Below are 12,674 nucleotides of genomic sequence, written 5' to 3'. Positions count from 1 at the left end.
TATTTTGGATATATGAAGGACACATAGATGCCATCCTTTAAAATGTCTGTCTCTATTAGCTTGTGATAAAGAAAATATATAAAATATGTGAGTCAATAAATGTTTTTATAAGGTTTTTGATGAAAACATAACAGTATAACTAATGTTTCATCATAGCTTTTCTGTTTGCAGATTATATTTCTGGAGATATTTCTTTATCTCTAGGTGGTAGCTGCCGAAGGGTTAGGTGTCTGATTTTAGGAAAATAATTTCTGCCTGAGTTTTAAAATGTGATTCAGCTGAAGAAGAAACTCTGGAAATTTAGAGTTTTGGTGTCTCCTCCTAAGTTAAAATGAAAACCCTAAAGGCAATTTTGTGCACAACAACCCTCATGAATGCACTCTTGACCTCCTTGTTCCTCAGGCTGTAGACCATAGGGTTCAGCATGGGGATGACCATGGTGTAGAACACAGATAAGATTTTGTCCTTGTCCATGGAGTGACTGGAGCTGGGCTGCAGGTACATGATGGTGGCAGTGCCATAAAACAAGGAAACTGCAGTGAGGTGGGAGGCACAGGTAGACAAAGTCTTCTTCATTCCCTTCTCTGAATGCATACTCAAAATTGTTATAAATATAAGTAGGTAGGATATTAAAATAACACCTAATGCAAAAATGATATGAAAGCTAGAGATGAAAATGAGAATCAGTTCATTTATGTGTTTATCAGGACATGCGAGAGACATGACAGCTGGAATATCGCAGAAGAAGTGGTGGACCACTTTGCTCACACAGAAAGGGAGGCAGAAGGTGTCTCCAACATCAATAGCAGCAGTCAGAAAACTAGAGATGTAAGAGCCGAGGGCCAGGTGAATACACGCATTCCTCGTCATGATCATAGGGTAGTGCAGGGGCTTACACACAGCCACGAAGCGATCATAGGCCATGGTGGCCAGGAGGTAATTCTCTGCCGTGGCAGAGAAGACGAAGAAGAACATCTGTGCAGCACAGGCATTGTAAGAGATAAGTTTGTCATCTGCAAGCAAACCAGACAAAACCTTTGGGGTGACAGTTGAGGAGTAGCATAAGTCCACCAGGGATAGGTTGCTGAGGAAAAAGTACATGGGCATGTGCAGACAAGGGTCCAGCAGAATCACCAGGATCATCGCGAGGTTCCCAATTAGAGTGATGAGGTAGACCATCAGGAACAGGGCAAAGAGCGGGCCCTGCAGTTCTGGGGCAGCGGTGAGTCCTAGCAGGAAGAAAGCGCTCACCTTCGTGGTATTCTCCATGGCTGGTACTGCAGAGTCCCAAGGCACCCTAGGGCAGCAAGGGAAGAAGGAACAGTAAGATGGGCACAAGTGGGTTTTGTGGCTGCTAAAATCTGTGCACATCATTTTCCCTTGACAGAAAGTTGTTTTTCTTAACCGACAGATCCTTTAGATCTTGCTCTTCCAATAAACTTATCTGTAAGTAGATGACTTATCTGTAGAATAATTTTATGAAGAGGAGAGGTCTTCAAGGATTGTAATCCCGTTATTAATTTTGCATATGAGAAAATCAGTGAAAGTAACATTATAGTATATAGACTAGAATCCGATGCCTTGCATAAATCTCTGTGCCAAGTAAGATTGAACCTAACACACAAGTGGCTATAATTGTCCCTTGCCAGTCATAAGTGTCATTTAATCCTCTCTCCAGTGCCATTAAATGGTTTAGTGATACCCATTTTTATAGGAAGTAATTTGGCAAAACAAATTCAAAATGGTTGAATTTATTCAAGTGTATATGATGATTAGTAGACACAGTCATGATTTAGTAAAAGTAGGTTTCAAACCAAAATACTGTTAGTAAACTAGATATCATTCTACTTTTACTTAACTTAGCTTTAGGCATTATTTCTTTTATATAAGCATTATGCAAGATTGCCTAGAAGACGAGAGTCACAAGTAAACCCCTGGTAGGTACAGTGCATTGCATGCAGCATTAGAGTCATATGAAACCATGAAAGTGCTATAAAAAGAAAATACAGCATTGGCTTTGAAAAATAGGGGTCTTGGAAGGGGTGCATGTACAGTACTATGTAGCTTCACTATTTGATATTTTGAAACACTGATTTTAGCCTAACTTTTCTCAGTATAATTTTATGTTTCAGTTAAATAAACATTTCTGGGCACTTTGGGACTTCCCTCCAAATATTCTGATGAGGATTCAATGAGACAGCACCTGAGAACAGTAGAGTGGGTGTGCTCAGCACAACCCTGAGGATGGCCAGTTGTAACATTGCTCTCAGTATACAGTGCTGGGGTCTGCGGGTGGACAGAGGTGGATCCCAGCACATGTGCCTTGGGTAGAGGTTAAGGTGTTGTCAGGTAATTTAATTCTTGATTGAAATTCTTTTTCACACACTAGTTCTCTCAAATCTTTGGCTGTCTTCAGTGTTTCTCAGTCTATTCTCCTAGAGGAGTGGTTGTGTTAGTCACTGTGCTTAGGGTCCAGGGCTCTCAGAGTCTTCTTATTCAAAGTTCTTCCTTACAGCATGCATTTCACACGTTTCAGTTCTGCTGAGAGAATCCTGTGTCTTAGACTCATCCTGCTGCTGCTGCTGTCAGCAGTCAGCTGAATCACGGATGCACAGGGCTAAGATGCACAGTCTGAGAGTTTGACATTAGCCTGTGGATTACTCCTCCTATCCCTGAGAACTGCTGCTGTCCATCATTTTTCCTGAACCCTCCCGAGGCTACTGCACCCTGGACTGCACATTTTTGCGTTTTCCAATGTATCACCCACTAAATAATGTGGCTATAATTGTTTTCTTTTGTTTTTAATTTGCAACATTCTCTAGTGACAACTACTTTCATTGTTGCCATGTGAATACACCAGGATAATTTTACCGTCCCCATAGCCTCAATTTAAACGTTGTGTGCAGCGGTTTCTTTATCATCTGTGCAACATAATTCATGGAGCAAAATATGGACATCTTTCTGGGCCATGGTTAAGGCTGTGATTCTGCCTTGAAAGATGAAGCACAATAGGAAAATTTCCTATTTGAGGCTTCCTTGTGCCTGTGACATATTCATAGATTACATAGATGACTTCTTCACATGTGTGTGTATCAAAGAGGGCTAGAGAAAAGACGCAATTTGTCAATATAAAAAATCCTAAAGGAGTTTATTTTCTTTAGTGAGAACTAGGTTAAACTCAATGCTTGTGAGCTGGTTTGTCTCTTAGAAAATGGAGAGAAATAATGGACAGAAAGAGAGGAAGGTATCAAAGAACAGAGGGAGATATCATTTGCACATAATATATGCATCTCATTCAATAAGAAGAGAAAGGAAGATTGGAGAATTATGTTTATTTCTTGTATCTTATACTTGCAATAGTTCAATCAAGATTCAGGACCATGTCTAACTTATTCTCATATGTGTCACTGCAATGCTAGACTTTCTAGATGAGCAAGTCATGAAAAATCAGTTTGTGGGGAAATTGGTAAAATGAAGTAATGATCATAGTAGATTCATAGTAGTGGTTCTAGAATCAGGTGGAATCTTTATTGTCACACTGGTTTTGCAAACTACCCCTTTAATAAGAAAGTAATGTATAATGAAAAGGATGAAATAACATGTTCCAAATCAGATCATCGTCTATCGAAGTTTTTCTCATTTCCACAAGGAAATAAACAAGAAGTTCATAAACACGGTAACACTGTGCTCTCTGTCGGTTAAAGTGTTTTTGTGTTGGATTGCTGGATGCGTTGCAATGCCAATAGTTTTGAAGATGGAACCTGGGGCATCACACACACAGGGCAATCATTCTACCATTGACCAACATCCCTCAGTCAAATATATCTAAGTTTCCTAAAATGGAGTTGTGATGGAACCCAGGGCCTTGCACACACTAGGCAGATCTTTTGTCACTGAATTGCACACCCAGAATCTCCAATTCAGAATTTCAGAATTGACATTAAAGGAAACAGAGAGAGGATAAAGAAATAGATCATATTGCAGACATCCCACCATTTATAGTTCACTGATGTTTTTAAATTAAAAGTGTTTATTATGTAGAGAATCTTACCTTGATCTTGGAAAAGAGGAGAAGGCAGTCTTGAATAGTGCATCAGAAATCAGAAATTTGTTTTTGGGAAGATGTGCAAATGATACTGGAGAAATGTTCTCTCACATCTTTCTGAATAAGATTTTCCATCTTCTATGACCTTTATAGATATGGAAAAAGAATTATCAACAGAGAAGTAGGACACATGTTTAGGTCTTGCAAGTATATGGATTTTTCCATATACTTGGGAATTCTTTATTTTCTACAGAGTTTAGTCTCATCATTTGTGGAACAGAATTAACATAATTAATGCTTCCAAAATTATGCATGTGAAGAGAATTTGAGACGCATCTATACAGACTACTAAGTCCTATGAATTCAGCATGAAACAAGAATCCTTGAAAAAGCTCAGCCTTGGGAATATAGTCTGTGTAGATGCTAAAAATGTTAGCATTATCTTGAATAAAAGGGTCTGATAGAAGTTTTATCACTTTAAAACAGTGTCATGTGGGACCATGATCTGATGTTAGAGCTTAACCCCTGGGACTCAGGAAAAAACTGTGTAAACTTGGACCTCTCTGGGAGTACTGGCTCCCTTTGAGGGCAAGCGCTTACCTAGTGGATAAACAATTAAAATGCATGCAGGAATATACTTTTTATGTTGAGTGACACACACAGTTATATTTACTATTCTGTCCCCCAATTTTGTTGTATTGCTATTACATAAACAATGTTTAATTTATTTCCATTTAATATTCTATTGATATTTATCATATATTCCACATACTTATATTTTCTATCATGTTTTTAATGATTTCATGTTTTTTCTACATTGCTAATTATTATTTCATTTAAAAATTTAAAAAATTTTAAATTATTATTTGTAATCCCTAGGTTATTAAAAACTTAAGACATTGATAAATAAAATTTGTATTTTTCCTGTGTTTACTATAGCTGAGAGATATGACTCAGGGACACGGGTGGATTTTAGCATTTAATTCCAATAAGTCAACTGAACACTTGATTGATGTCTATAGGCAGAAGCTTCCTTCCAACCCTAATACCCACACATTGTGGGTGCTGCATTCATACCCCATTGGCTCTGTCTACATACTTGCATGTAATATTAAGAAAGGATGAAGAAAGAGGTCATATGTCTGAGACCTAGGGCTTAGATTTTTCTGTGAGACTGTGCTCAGTTTATGTGTATGGTTTTTCATTTTTCTAGTGTCAGCATCAGTAAAAACAAAAATGAAGTAAAATGAAAAGTACTGAATTCCTCACAGTGAAAGGATTTAAATTAAATGCTCATTTTATATTATTCCAGCACACTCTGGGGCATTGAACTCAGTTTTCATACATATTATGGTTTATACATTGCATCCACTTGAAAAGTTTAGAAATTTAACTGAGAGTCTCAGTAGGGATCCAGGGTTCTTACTTTGTAAATATTCTCATCCTGTGCAAAGGAGGGCAAGGAGATTTTGGAAGTGTTACATGTGTCCTGGCCTGTATACATTATAAGCCAGGAGAAGTGGTTTGTTTTCCGCCTTTTGCTCTGGATACTGTCTTAAGGTGTTGCCCCAGTGCCATGCTACCCTGCCTTGGAGCCAGCTGATTATGGATTGAAACCTCCAGAAACAGTGAGCTAAATACACAGTCCCTTCCCTTATTTTGGTATTGGGTATTTAGCCTCAGAAATGAAAGAAAACTAACCAAGACAAAATTTGGTACCAGGAGTGAGGTTATTGATGTGACTAAGCCTGAACATGTGGTTTAAGAGCCTTCAAGAATGGCTTGTGGGAAAAGTTTGGAAAGATTTGAGGGCATTACCTGAATGTACAGAGCTGGAATGACTTAGGTTTTTCTGCATGGCAGATTATAGTCAGAGCTCAGGAGACCAGAAGGTTGATAGAAAGCCTGCTGACAGGAGGTTTCTGGTGGGAAGGAGGACTGGTTGTTGGAGTCCAGATGATGTGTGTTATGGCTTGGCAGAGTTTGTCTGCATTTTTCTCGAGTCCAGAGACTTTGCCTGACACTAAGATTATGGATGCTGGAGTGATTAATCTGAAACAAGAAATTTAAAGGCAGTTTAGCCAGATTTATGTTGTGAATCAAACAGCAAAGAGTGAAGCAGGATGATTTAAAATGTTTTGAGTTTGGTCAGAAAACTGTGGACTGCAAAGATAGAGCTGAGATCCCAATTGCACAGAAGGAACAGAAAAATAAAAAAGTTGGCTTGTGGGCATCGCAGGAAGAAACAGATAGTCCCCACCGTGTAGCTGCAAAACTGCAAAAGTGAAAGGCTTTGCTTGGAGGAGAAGACCTCAGAGCACCATTTTCCAGAATGGCTGCAGCAGCTGCACCAGGTTCCAGAATGGAGACAGCATAGAGAATCTGTTCCTCAGAACCAGATTTAGAATGCCCAGCAATCCAGACACTCAGTCACTACAGCCAAGAGAGAGGAAAGCCTGGCTACTGCTCCAACTAGCAGAAGATCTCAGCATCATCCACGTGGTGTGGTTTTAAGTGCATATAGAACACAAGGGTTCTAAGATTGAAAAGGCTTCTGATTTCAGGAGGCCTGGAAGGACAGGTGATGTGCCCCTTGGAGGGCCATGTGTGAAGCTGTGAATGTGAAGCCAAAGGTGCAGTGGAGACCCCAGAAGTTTGGAAAATCCAGGGACATGGCCCATCTTAGGAAACCTGCAATGAGGGAGTAAAGCCAGCCCAAGAGAGCAGCTGTGGGATCAATAACCACTAGAAGTGCCATAAAGGTGGAACCATTCAAGCCTTTTGGAGCTCATAATTTTCCACAGATTGCTTCAAATGCTGGATGTGCAACTACAGAATTTAATGTTTGCTCTGCTAGCTTTTGGACTTGCTTTTGTCCCAATCCTTTGTAACCAATGTTTGTAACTTTTGGAATGATAATGTTCATCTTGTGCCTTTGCAAGTTGGAACTGGAAGTGTTTAACTTTGTTTCCATTTGTACAAAGTATGCAGCAAAGAGGTTGCCTTCCATCTTGGAGAAGACTTGGGACTTGAACTTTTAAGCAATGCTGACACTCTTAGTACTTTGGCACCTCTTGTAGATGGACTAAATGCCTTTTGCCTAAAAGGATGTGAATGAGTCTTGGGGGCTCCAAGGACAAAATGCTATGTTTGTAATGTAATGTAATGTTGATAGACTTAATGCTGGTTTTTAAGAGTGATTAAGTTGCAAATGTTAAGAATAAGCATGCCTTTGTATCTGGAGGCTGATTTAAAAAATATGTCTGTTTGCCAGTTTGACAAGTGTGAATTGTTATGTTTAATACATTGCGTCAACTTGAGAAATTTACAGTTTAATTGAGAGACTCAGCAGGGAACCAGTGTTCTTACTTTGTAAATATCCTCATCCTTTGCAAAGAAGGGCAAGGAGATTTTGTGAGTGCTACACTCACCATGAAGGGTGCCGGGGGCCTGTGTACAATATAAACCAGGAAAAGAGGTTTGTTTTTTCCCTTTCGCTCTTGCTTCTTAATTAGAGTGTTGTTCTAGTGCCATGCCACCCTGCCTTGGAGCCAACTGATTATGGACTGGAACCTCAACATCAGAGAGATAGATAAATCTTTCCTTCCTTCATTTTGCCATTGAGTGTTTAGTTTCAGCAACAAGAGAATAGTAACCAAGACAACAGTTATATCCCACTCATGAATAAAGCCCTGTAATACCATGTTTCTCTTGTCTGACACAGTGTGCAATAAGACATCAGAGTTTCCTGTTATAAACTAGCAACACTGAATACATTCAACTTGCGTCCTTCTTCTGAGTCTGCACTAGGGGAGCCCAACCTCATACCACAGGTCTCCCCTCTGCATAGGTAGATCCTTTCCCATGTGTGTTACCACATGATTTATGCTGTACAAAAGGGATGAGGAAGCTGCTCTTGCTGCAGAGTAGCAGGGTCAAAGAGGCAAGAAAAGGTGAAACATGATAGTTCCTTTCTTTCCAATTCCCAGTTCAATAAATTATATCTCAAGGCTCAGATAAGCTCTTTCACTACATTGCTAGATAGTAAACCAACTTGGAATATTTGTGTGCATCTGACAAACTCTGATTTTGAAATTTAATGAGAATGGCAGCTTATCTGGGTTTTGAAATCTTGGATTGATATTTATTTCCTTTCCATCTGTCCATTTATTTTTTTAGGATGGTAACTGATGTCAGGTAATTAGAATTTGTATTGCAGAATTTTTTCTTGTTAATGCTTTTCCATTCTTGCAACAGAAAACTTTTGAAATGTGTTATCTGCAATAATGACACAGTTCTTCAACACAAGGACTTACATTTGTATAAGCCAGCATACATTCATCTCTTTAATATTGTCTTGGTTAGTTTTCTCTGGTTGTTGAGACAAAATACCTGATGCCTAACATGAAGGAAAGAAATGTTTATTTATTAAAATTTTGGAGGGTTCAGTCTATACTCACCTGGCTCCTAGGTAGGATGGCATGGCTGAGGGTCCCAAAGGACAAGAGATACAGGGAAGAAAAAAGGCAATATACATACCTTCTTTCAGCCCTTACACTGTATGTTGGCTCTATCCATGTGCGGGGTGGGGGGCAGCACTCACATCACCAATCCCAGCTCTAGAAAACAAGCCAATCACAAATGCTAAATTCCACCATGTCCATGACTACATGAAGCTTGTGGGGGGACCTAAGCAGAAACCATAACAAATATTTACATTTATATTTTCTCTTGTGTTTTCCTTCATTTGTTTCCACAAGACCTTCTCAAGGTGTGTTACCTATCTCTTAATTTGTCTTTTATTTTTTCACTTCTTTGTTTACCAATTTTTTTAATATTTTGAAGCACCATCTTGCATACATCAATTCTAAATTTTATAGAATTATTAATATATTTTTAGTTTCATGAATTCTCATTGATTTCTTTTTTGTGTTTCATGTATAATTATTTTCATTAAAACATCATATTTATGTTTTATTCATTTGTAGGTCTTCAGTTAATTTTATTTGCCATCTTGGCTTGTTGAAAGATATCCAAAGAGCTGACTAAGCATCATATTTGCATGTCTGTGAGGTCTATTCCAGAAGTGGTCAGTATTTCTATACTGCTAGAGAGTAACCATCACCCTCAGAGAAGGCAGCAGGTTTCTAGCAATGCACGGAGGTAGAGGAAGGGTGAATATGTGCTGTGTGTTTGAGCAAAGTGTCCCTCTGCTCCTGTCCTAGGAGTCAAAACTCCTGGGCCTCAACTGTCACACTTGGCCTGGAACTTACACTAGTGAGTCCCATGGTGGTGAAGGTATTGGGATGGACCTGAAGCTGCACAAGCAGCTTCACTGGGGCTCATGCGAACATAGAGAAAATCATGGAAGTCCTCAATCTCTGTAATCTTGTGCTCTAACTCACAATAGACCTCCTCCAATGTATTTCCATCTATCTATTAGTTCTCTTACTCTGGAGAATCCTAGCCACTATCTCACACTGAGATTTCAGTGTCTAGCTGATTTACTCTTTTGTACCTTGCTAGTGTGGAGTATGAAGGTTAATGTAGGGTGGAAGGAGAGCTTGCTCATGGCACAGAGAGTGTCCTCTTTGTAAGGTGATCCAAAAGGGGTGCTTTGACACAATAGCACCCAAGCAAAGACCTGAAGAATAATGAGAGAGAGGCCAGAAATTATTAGATGTTCTGAAGTAACTGCAAGGAGTCAGGGAACATAAAATGAGTACAGAATCGGGAAGTGACTAAAGATAAAGTAACTCATCCTAAGTACAATGAAGGGCAGTAGAAGTGCCAAAAACATTTTCAGAAGAAAATTGGAGAGTCTTTCCAAGCTCTCTGTGAATTTTTAAAATGACATGGGACTTGGTAGTCAGATTTGTAGAAATCGTAAAATGTTGCAGTTTTCCCCTACTTTTCTAGAATTGTATTCTTAATATGTTACCCATGATCATGTTGGTTGCATGAAGTCATACAATCAAAGAGAAATATGCACTTAAATGTGCATTTCTAAATCTCTATACTAAAATGTGCTAATAAAAAACAAAAACAATGTGATAGTTTTATTGTTAAATTAATGCTCCAGCAATATGTGTAACTCAGTGAAGAAACAATATTAGATATGCTGTAAATTACTAATGCATCAAATAATTATTGCAAAATACTTTTCTTCAAAGTTGATCCACTTTTAAATTATGTCTGGGCAGATTCCAGCTCTCTTTTTTATATGAATCCATGCATATATTTTTGAGTACATGATAGACTCGTGGATGTCCTCCTATTAACTTTCAAATAACTTTCTCTACCATGTTATGGTCAAGAAAACACATGAAGTGTGCTAATCAAAAAGTAATAAAACCCATTTTCAAGGGTTTTGATAACAGGAAACAAAATAACATTATTCAAGTTAGTTTTTCTGTTCTCGTATTATGTTTCTGGAGATATTCCCTGCTCTCTGGAGAAAAGTTGCAGAAATGTATGAAGGATTATAACTTTCATGGGGGCCATAATAAGTGACTGAGTAGAGAAAGGAGATCTGACAGTCTAGAGAGGTCTGGTGTCTCTTCCAATGTCAAAATTAAAATCCTACAGAAAATTTTGCCTGCAAAACATCTTCATGAACGCACTCTTGACCTCCTTGTTCCTCAGGCTGTAGACCATAGGGTTCAGCATGGGGATGACCATGGTGTAAAACACAGATAAGATTTTGTCCCTGTCCATGGAGTGACTGGAGCTGGGCTTCAGGTACATGATTATGACAGTTCCATAAAACAAAGAAACTGCAGTGAAGTGGGATGTACATGTGGTCAAAGCCTTCTTCATTCCCTTGCTTGAGTGAAAACTCAAAATTGTGATAAATATAAGCAGGTAGGATATTAAAATAACACCTAGTGCAAAAATAATATGAAAGCTACAGATGAAAATGAGAATCAGTTCATTCATGTGTTTATCAGAACATGCCAGAGACATGACTGCTGGAATATCGCAGAAGAAGTGGTGGACCACATTGTTCACACAGAAGGGGAGGCAGAAGGTGTCTCCAACATCAATAGCAGCAGTCAGAAAACTGGAGATGTAAGAGCCGAGGGCCAGGCGAATACATGCATTCCTCGTCATGATCATAGGGTAGTGCAGGGGCTTACACACAGCCACGAAGCGATCATAGGCCATGGTGGCCAGGAGGTAATTCTCTGCAGTGGCAGAGAGGGCAAAGAAGAACATCTGAGCAGCACAGGCATTGTAAGAGATAAGTTTGTTGTCTGTAAGCAAACCAGCCAAAACCTTTGGGGTGACAGTTGAGGAGTAGCAGAAGTCCACCAGGGACAGGTTGCTGAGGAAGAAGTACATGGGTGTGTGCAGATGAGGGTCCAGCAGAATCACCAGGATCATAGTGAGGTTCCCAATCAGAGTGATGAGGTAGACCATCAGGAACAGGGCAAAGAGTGGGCCCTGCAGTTCTGGGGCAGCGGTGAGTCCTAGCAGGAAGAAAGTGCTCACCTTCGTGGTATTCTCCATGGCTGGTACTGCAGAGTCCCAAGGCACCCTAGGGCAGCAAGGAAGAAGGAGCAGTAAGATGGGCACAAGTGGGTTTTGTGGTTGCTAAAATCTGTATACATCATTTTCCCTTGACTGAAAGTTGTTTTTGTTAACTGACAGATCCTTTAGATCTTGCTGTTCCAATAAAATAACAGATGACTTATCTGTAGAATACTGTTTTGAAGAGAAGTCTTCATTGATTGTGATTCCCATGTATTAATTTTGTATCTGAGTAAATGGAGTTAAAATAGTAGAATAGGACATTATCCAGTGTTCGATATCTTAAAAACATCTCTCTGCCAGGTGAGATGGAGTGTAACATTTTTTGTTGCAGGAGTTTTCTCTTGCCAGGCTTAAATGTCATCATTCTCTCCCTAATCCCATTAAATTTTCATAAGAAGTATTTTGGTCACCAAATGATTGAATTTATTCAAGAGTATATGACAATTAGGAGACAGAGGCAAACTTTGGACAATGTAATTTTAAAATAATATTACTGAATTTGATACTGTTCTAATTTTACTTAATTTAGCCTTAGTCATTATTTCTTTATATTACCAAGTATTATGCTAGAGATTGCCAAGTTTAGAGACTCACAAATCAATATCCAGTAGGAACAGTGCATTGTATTCAACATTAGAGTCAGATTAAACCAAGACAGTAAAGTTGAAAAAATAAATCATAACATTGGATTTGAAAACTAGGGCTCTTCAAATGGATGCATTTACACTCATAAGTAGTCTTTCTATTTGGTATCTTGGAACACAGATTTTAGCCTAACTTTTCTTAGTATAATTTTATGTATCAGTTAACTAAATGATGTTGGGCACTTTGGGACTTCCCTCCAAATATTCTGATGAGGATTCAATGAGACAGCACCTGAGAACAGCAGAGTGGGTGTGCTTAGCACAACCCTGAGGACTGGCCAGTTGTAATGTTACTCTCAGGATGCAAGTGCTGGGGTCTGCGGGTGGAGGTAGGTGGATCTCAGCACACGTGGCTCAGGTAGGGGTGAGTGTGTAGTCTGGTAATTTTACTCTTGATTTGTCTTCTTTTTTACATGCTATTCCTCTCAAATCTTTGGCTGTCTTCAGTG

General features: G+C 39.1%; 2 protein-coding genes across 2 annotated transcripts; both read right to left on the bottom strand.

Moving 5' to 3' along the window:
* Nucleotides 1-321: 321 nt before the first annotated feature.
* Nucleotides 322-1,272, bottom strand: LOC100712715 (olfactory receptor 5B2-like). Its single transcript, XM_063229092.1, has one exon. The coding sequence runs from the start codon at nucleotides 1,267-1,269 to the stop codon at nucleotides 322-324; it is 948 nt and encodes a 315-aa protein (XP_063085162.1). The 5' UTR covers nucleotides 1,270-1,272.
* A 9,355-nt stretch (nucleotides 1,273-10,627) lies between these two features.
* Nucleotides 10,628-11,560, bottom strand: LOC100722691 (olfactory receptor 5B2-like). The gene has a single exon (XM_005001174.3). The coding sequence runs from the start codon at nucleotides 11,555-11,557 to the stop codon at nucleotides 10,628-10,630; it is 930 nt and encodes a 309-aa protein (XP_005001231.2). The 5' UTR covers nucleotides 11,558-11,560.
* Nucleotides 11,561-12,674: the final 1,114 nt, after the last annotated feature.

Source organism: Cavia porcellus, unplaced genomic scaffold (assembly GCF_034190915.1).
Source record: "Cavia porcellus strain 051 isolate PalLab524CR breed Dunkin Hartley unplaced genomic scaffold, mCavPor4.1 scaffold_17, whole genome shotgun sequence".
Lineage (NCBI taxonomy): Eukaryota > Metazoa > Chordata > Mammalia > Rodentia > Caviidae > Cavia > Cavia porcellus.
The sequence above is the reverse complement of the archived record's forward strand: the minus strand, read 5'-3'. Positions and strand labels throughout refer to the sequence as shown.

Excerpts from the sequence above, each read along its gene's own strand:
- LOC100712715 (XM_063229092.1), bottom strand. The coding sequence starts at position 1,269 with ATGGAGAATACCACGAAGGTGAGCGCTTTCTTCCTGCTAGGACTCACC.
- LOC100722691 (XM_005001174.3), bottom strand. The coding sequence starts at position 11,557 with ATGGAGAATACCACGAAGGTGAGCACTTTCTTCCTGCTAGGACTCACC.